The sequence below is a fragment of the Bactrocera tryoni genome, chromosome 4 (genome assembly GCF_016617805.1).
Source record: "Bactrocera tryoni isolate S06 chromosome 4, CSIRO_BtryS06_freeze2, whole genome shotgun sequence".
Classification (NCBI taxonomy): Eukaryota; Metazoa; Arthropoda; class Insecta; order Diptera; family Tephritidae; genus Bactrocera; species Bactrocera tryoni.
The window spans coordinates 27092731-27100680 of record NC_052502.1 but is presented as its reverse complement, the minus strand read 5'-3'; the positions used below and the strand labels follow the sequence as shown (position 1 = coordinate 27100680).

Genomic DNA, 7950 nt, shown 5'->3' with positions numbered 1-7950 from the left:
AAAATTCCGCTGAAAATAAATAAAAAATTGTGATATCGCTCACAGCAGCGGTGGGCAGTGTGACGCGCTCGATAGAATTTGTAGCTTAATGCCTGCATATGTTTGTGCTTGTATATGTGAGCATGTGTTTGTGTGTGTAAAATTATGTAAATCTGTCGGATTTCTGCGCCGCCGTTCCAATTAAGCTGGACGGACGCGCCTGCAGCTGTGTTTAGACGCATTTCAGCCGTGGCTACGCATTGACTGTGACAATTAAAGTCGGCTGATCGAACGATAAAAAACGAGGCAAAAAGGAGGAAAAAAGGACTAACAATATATATAGATCCCTCTGTCGGTATTTAGTGTAAATTGCTGTGTCGTTAAGCGGATTATAAGTGAGTGCCAGCTAACAGCGATTTAAAATTGGTATTATAAATATTTTCTAAGTGTAAAAATAGCAATGTGGAAAAGAGAAAATATAAAGTTAAATATTTCCATGATAATGAACATGGAGAAAAGAAGAATAGTGGAAGTGAAAAAGAAATAAATATAAGGTATTTACTTTTGGGCACAGAATATTAATACTTAATTATTAGCAATTTATAAAAATTACCGACGGTTGCCAGTTTTTTTATAAAAAAAAATGTAGAGTGTCATATCAAATTTGACCCGGACTGACAAAAAGCAACATGCTTCATATTTTCGCGTATTTTTCAACATTGTAGACTCTTTTCGAGTCTTTGAGATTGATCCAATTTTCTATAAACTTTTTGTAAGTCTTGGCTTTGATGGTCTTGAGTTCTTCTTCGGTTCGGTTAGTAGTTCGACGTCATATGCTCATCTCGTCAGCAGTAATTCACCAAATATATATGTATGTACATCAACATATATATTTGGTGAATTTAAGGAACTCAGCTAGCTTGCCAATCATCGTTTCTACTACCTTTATTCGACGACGTTTTCGTAAAAGATGGAATATTTTGGTACAAGTCTAGCACTGACACGTTTTATACCCAAAACATTAACCAAAATGTGTTGCATGGATCCTTAAGAGATGTTGAGATTCTCTGCTATCTCTCTGACCCCAACCCTACAGCTTTCAGGCACTGTTACGCTAGAAGGGGATGGACGCAAACGCAGCAAGCTTTCGATGACTTCGCGACCGTAACTGAAGTCTTTGTAGATAAAGTAAAAAAGTCCAAAAAAACATGTCTGATTCCATTCGAAAAACAAAATTTCAAGCACACTCGTTAACATATGGAATTACACGTACATAAAAAATCGGTTTAAAAAAATCAACCTTGCATTTGCAAGAACCAACTGCCCAGCTTACCTCTTTGTTTTACTAATTCTGAAATATAAATATTTAATTGATCAATCTTTCACTGCAAAAGAACACTCTGAGTAAAATCAACACCATTAATGTTCGAAAGATTTTTACTAGACTCTAGAGGAAAGGTCTGAAACATACTGAGTGAATAATAATAAAGCAGAGAAATATTAGATGCAAGACTATAACGGAAAAAGTTAGGTTATGTTACTCAAAATTATTAAAATAGGACCTGGGTAGAATCAATTAGATAACATTCAACATGCCTTAAGCTAAGTCTTACAAATGCTAAGCAATAAACAGGGCAATTGAAGTGTCCATTCCTTTGACAGAGGAACTTGCAGTGATATTCAGTACCATTCCCTAGTGACAAATAAGGCTTCAACTAAGTACAACTTTGAGTTAAAATAGACGAGGATTGCACCGCATAGACCTTAGGTCTATTGTGTCCTCTCCTAAATCATAAAGACTCACTTAGCCCCAGCATATTAATAAAGTCCAATACACAGGTGGCTGCTTCCAATAGATGTACTGCCCGAAGTACAACTTCCTTCATAGAGGAAGTATAGTAGTGCGGGCAAAACTGGCTTTGACCTCGATGACTGTGCGCTCAGGACTTGTCGAAGGGTGTTTATATATCCGACTCGTTTTTGTGCCGAGTCATAGTAAAATCACTGGGAACCACAAGGCCGATAAGTTTGGATATTTGGAAAGACATCCTCACGTCAATTTGATGCGATTAGAAGCAAGTCGGTACACCTCTGTCCCCTTCCTTGTGCGGCTACGAGATCAGAATAAATCGTACAAGGTCGTCTGAACTACTTGCTTTTAGACAAGTCAATCTCGCTGCTATTGAAGGTTTACAGACTGGACAATGACCAAACGTCTCAGTGCTTCATTTGTGGGTCGCTTTTATCAAAGAAGGATAAAGGTGAAGTCGTATCGTCTAAGACCTTTTTTCTCCTATTTCTCAGACTGGAATTGAAACATGTCAGAGGACACAATTTCGGCAAACCAGAGGAGTAGCTGGAATTGCTAATAACCGCCTAACAGTTTTGTGGTAAGCTCGAAACACTTTATGCGGCTATGAAAATCTGATGAGTGATCATAACGCTCATAGCTAAGCAAGTGATATCCATCGCTAACTTTGTTGCAACGATCAACCCTGCGACATAACCTCACACATAGCCAACCTGGACATTTAGACCTTTCCCATATTACTTCCTTTTAAGTAGCTAACAAGAAATCTGCGGCGATTAAATAGAATTGTGTAGAAAATTTTCATTCTGAAAACTCAAAACCGAAGATTTTAATATAAATTCTCTTTTCAAAAGGTTCAGTTCTACAATTTCCAACTGAACGAATGCCAATGTCTAATGTCGTAGGCTACATTCATATCGATTAGTTCTGCAGGCAAGAACGGCCCCATGCGTCTTCGAACTAGAACAGCCACCGAATCGAACTCTATAGCGAGAACTTCTATAAAATCAATAAAAATTGGTGCTGTTCAGAAACAGTTCGTGGTTACATCTGAATAGATGAAGAAGTTTAACCCGCTAAATTGAAATATTTGTGCTTTTTTGGGTTTGATTGTTTGTGCTAAGAAAGACCTAATATTAAAAAAAAAAAATGTATAATTGAACTAAAAATCTCTTAGCAACTGCCAACCACTATCATTTTCTTTCCACTAGATGGCCGCCATCACCAAAGACTTCATAGATATTAATCTGTCTACCGATGAACTGATGCTGAAAGAGCTCGAGCGCCGCGATGGCATTTATTCGTTCATTTTCCACGAACTAGAAGTGCCCAAAGCGGAAACACCAACAGCCAGCATATCGCCTGACAAGTTGATTGACAGAAATCATGAAGCAGCAAAGACACCGGCAATGAGTGAGAACGAAGTTAGCGCTGACAACAACAATGCCACCGACAGCAATAACCCGTCCGATAAGTTCAAAATCCGAACTGAAACAGTGCTCATACAGCGTTCCAATGTAATTTGCCATTCGAATAGTACGCTAACAGCAACAGCAACAAAAACCAAGACAATGATTTACACCGCACCCACAACAACAACGCTCAACAACACTCCACCAAGCAACAAGAGTCCGATGGAAACCGCAATGGCTACCTCAACAAACGCAACACCAACAATGCTACCCAGCCTATTTACAACTACACCACTGACAGCAACAACATACGCAACACCGTTCACAAATGGCAACGTGCTGCCGCCGGCCGCTTGCTTCCCTAGCCTCAGCGGCATCAACATGCGCAGCTATCACGAACACTTCAAGACATGGCATCCGCCGCCAACGCTCGTCTATGACAATCCCAAGCTCTATGCGTACATGGCCAATTGCGGGTTTCGCGTGCGCCTGGCCACGCCGCGCTTCTCGCACATCACGGCGCCTTTGGTGCGCAATCGGCGACACGCGCTCAAGGAGACGCCCCAGTACAAGCGGATGTCGGAGTTGAGTATGTGTGCACCGGTCGCCGATTTGCGTGCGCTCTTTCCGCTCGACCCCGACGTGCATGCGCCATTTGCTGCGACAATAGGTATTGTGGAGGACACGTCGATGACCGATGTTGATGCGGGGGTTGGGGAATTGCCGGAAATCGGTTGCTGTGCTGGTGCTTCTTTGATGCAGGACGCACCGCTGCTAAAGTGATGGGTGGTGCAGTTTTTGATAATTAAAATAAAGAAGGAAATTTTTGTTAAAATAAGTGTCGAATTCTTGACGTTCAGTATGACCTTGAGTCAGTAGTGTTGACAGCTCTTATTTATTTACTGTGAAATTATTTGTTTTTAACCTCCGACAACGTCTACTAGTTGGACACACATGGAAGCCAATAAATTTGAGCAAATACTCATAAGTGACCTGCAATCACTCAAATCAAAACACTTGAAAGTTGCACAAATCGAATCAAGATTGAAAGCTCCTTTGCAAGTTGTGGAGAAAGTTTCTTGCTTGGCCCAAAAAGAAAAATATGAAAAGAAATCAGTGCTGGCAAAGAAAACTGTAGCTCTCAAAGGGAAAATGTGATTTCTAAACAAGTGGTGAAATATGAATGCCAACCACTCTGGAAGCTTACAAAATTTCTTGCAGATATAGAGATGTACGCATTGGGTATACTAGGATGGTCCAATTTAATATTTAATCGTTTATTACCACTTTTGTACTTTTGCAACCTGATGCTACAGAGTATACCACCTAAAACTAATAGTAATTATATATACATATTTAAAATGTCAGGACGACGAGAAAAGTTGACCGTTCGTTGATGAGCCTAATCGGACCACTGCCACGCTCACATCACAACATTAATAGAAAACTTATAAAGTGACGTAACAAAACACTAGAGGCACTTAGGGGACAAAAAAAGCACAACTACCAAATTTGGCTAAGCGCAAATATTGTAAGATCTCCTACCGTCTGTGTGATAATGGATGAAGTCGGAAGCCCCGCTAACTCCTCATATAACGGTACTGTTAAAAACAATATATAACTAAATACGGCAGAGACATTAAATTTTACCTTCGAGAGGGCTTTATGACAGCCGGTGTGAAAATTGTACAACCTGCCTGGCCTCGCCCACTTTTTGGTGAAATCACATATCTCGGCACCCGACAGACCGATTTCGACAAAATTTAGTACGTAACACCACTCTTGTATTCTTTTATGTCAAAGTGCGGCTATTTCCTGTATAACATAATTCAAAGTCCTGTTTGATTCCAGTACACCAATAAAGAAGTAATCAATATAACGGAACAAAATTTTCACCAAAAATTGTCCTATCAAAATTGTTCAAGTCTCTAGGTACCGAATATGTAAACCTCAGTATTTATAGTTGACTTTAGATCGAAGATATCATTCAATGTGTGAGATATACAATTGATATTCAGACAGAATCCTTTCCTGATATAATATCTCTGCTGGGTTGAATCGGGTCAATACTTTTCTGAGCCCCCATATTTTTATAATTTGACTCATCGCACAATTCTAACGTTGTTATGACACAACGAAAAAATTGGGGACACCGGACCACAACCACGCCTACTTCTTATACATCACAATTTCAATTTCGATATAATTATTTCACCTTACAGTATATACAAATAGCGCCGTTATGGTGTGCCACCCCACGTCCAAAACTAACTAAAGTCAGATAATGTCTTTTCAAATCCTCAGATACTGTGGGCTCAGGACCTTTCGCTGATTTGTTTTCAAGGATATCGGTACAACTATGAGATACTATACATTATTAAAATGTCCAGACAACAAGGTGCGGTTCTGTCAAAAATGGCGAAAATCAGCTTCCCTTAGCATGAATACCAATAACCATAAAGATTTTCAAACTTCCGGTTCCGGTTGACTTTAAGGGGAGTAATGGTGTATAGTTATACTTCTGGGTAAGCAGTTACACTTGTAGGACTATACCCAATTGCAGCGCACCCTGAAAACACGAGCAACCCTTGCTGACATCACCACTATCCAAGAAATGCCATAGACTGGACAAGGACGGAACTAATAGATCTTTGTGGCATTTACTATAGTGTCCATATAAAGGAGTGGAAATTCGGTGTGGGATTCGTAATGGGAGAAAGACTAAGACGTCAGTCCTGGAATTCACTCCGGTAGATGAGTACCTAGCCACAATAAACATCAGAGCAAAATTTTGCAACATGACACTGATTTGCGACCGAAGAAAAGGACGAAGTGACAACTGCCTCGCTACGACGTAAAAATTGTGCTTGGCGGCAGAGTAGGCATCTATGGTACAACAGGTGAAAATTCAGCTTACATGGCGGAAACTCTCCAAATAAATTGAGGCTCATCGAGTTCGCAGTAGCCTGAAATATGGCTGTTTGTAGTACTAGATACCAGCACAAAAAAATTCATAAAACTAAAAGTTCGAAATCAGATCGATCATGTTGTGATAGATGGACGACTAACATCTACTCGGATTACTGTCCGTACCCGCCTCTGTACAGCCAAGCACGCCCCTCCCAAACAAACACAAGAAAGGTACGACGTCGAGAAGGTACTATCACAACCGACAGCAAAACAGGTTTCTACTCGACTTGCACTCCTGCTCTCTGAGAGCACTCGTTCAGCAACTCCGCATAAAAGAACGGTGGACGAGATTTCAAGCTACTTACTTAGAGCTGCAAACGAAACCATTGGTTTTCGTAAAAGCCGAAAGAACAGCTGGTACAATGAGGACTGTCGTGTCATAGTGGAGAGAAAGCAGACATCCAACATCTTAATATTGCGATGAACGTGAGAAGGGAAGTGAGACGCTTATGCAGACAAAAAAAAGAGTGGCCAAAATACGTGAGCATGAAGAGATAATGCTCGAAAATTCTACGAAAAGATGTGGCGACTAACGGAAGGTTTCAAAACCGGATCATACTCTCGTAGAATCCAAAGAAGGGATTTAGTGACTGATGTTCAGAGCATGCTGAAGTTATGGAAGGACCTCTTCTCCAGCTTGCTGAGCGTCAGTTAAAGTTTAACATCTGGGGCTGGCGAACCGGATTCCCCAATCGATGACGATGGTTTAGATGTTCCACTGCCCGACTATGATAAGGTTCAAATAGCTATTACTGATCTAAAGAACAACTAAGCGGCAAATGGCCGATGGACTGACGGCCGAGATATTCAAATAGGGCGGCGGAGAACTGACAAGGTGCATCAGCTTCTTTCCAAGATATGATCGGATGAACGGGCATGTAAGTTGATTGGAACCTAAGTGTACTCTTCCCAATCCACAAAAAGGGACAATCTGCGCCAATTACCGTGGGATAATTGGATGTTAATCCAAGACAGATAATGTTGCTAAATACAACTTAGGCGGTCATGTCCTTCTGTCTGTCTAGTCCTTCAGTTTTTGAGATATCGAACTGAAATTTTGCACACATCCTTTCGGATCACTATATCATAAATGAAAAATTGTTTCTTTTGACGAGATATCTTTATTAAATTCAGCCTGAATTATTATTTAAGTCAATGGTGCAATCTCCGAAGAAATCACGCAGATGGAATCACTACAAGTGATCTGCCATACAAACTGAACGGTCGGAATCAAGTGCTTGATTGGAAAGCTTCTACATTTGCAGAGAATTTTTCAAGAAATTTGCTTGTGTTATGTGTTATTAATACTAAAGCATACCTTTGCTGCTCTTCAAACCCATCGAACAAGATCAATTTCTTATATACCTTAGAAATTTTTTACTTGTGAAAGGTATTCTTGACCCGACCTCATAACTGATCTTGTATAAGCTATCTTTAATCGAAATATTTCAATCGGTAATTAGTACTTAAACACTGTCTACCCTAATATGACAATAATTCCTCATGTTGTATGAGGAAATCGAATTTAACTTCAACTGCGGAAAACAAGTATTTGCTTATAAATAACTGTATACATATTTTCATATAACAATATGTTCTACTGTTTATACTTCAAAAAGAGCAAAGAAGGGCGTCTCACAAACACATCTACAAGCACATTTGTAAAGAGACTTACATTTATTTGCTAAAAAATGGGAAAGAGGTGGACATGAAAAATTGCATTGCAAGCGAAGGACATCAGCCTTGAGCTTATACATGCATATATATTTGTGTAAATAT

General features: G+C 39.9%; 1 protein-coding gene across 1 annotated transcript; it reads left to right on the top strand.

The window, feature by feature from the left end:
- Positions 1-258: 258 nt before the first annotated feature.
- LOC120775437 lies at positions 259-4011 on the top strand. The gene is made up of 2 exons (XM_040105623.1): positions 259-374; positions 3001-4011. The coding sequence occupies exon 2, from the start codon at positions 3001-3003 to the stop codon at positions 3982-3984; it is 984 nt and encodes a 327-aa protein (XP_039961557.1). The 5' UTR covers positions 259-374; the 3' UTR covers positions 3985-4011.
- Positions 4012-7950: the final 3939 nt, after the last annotated feature.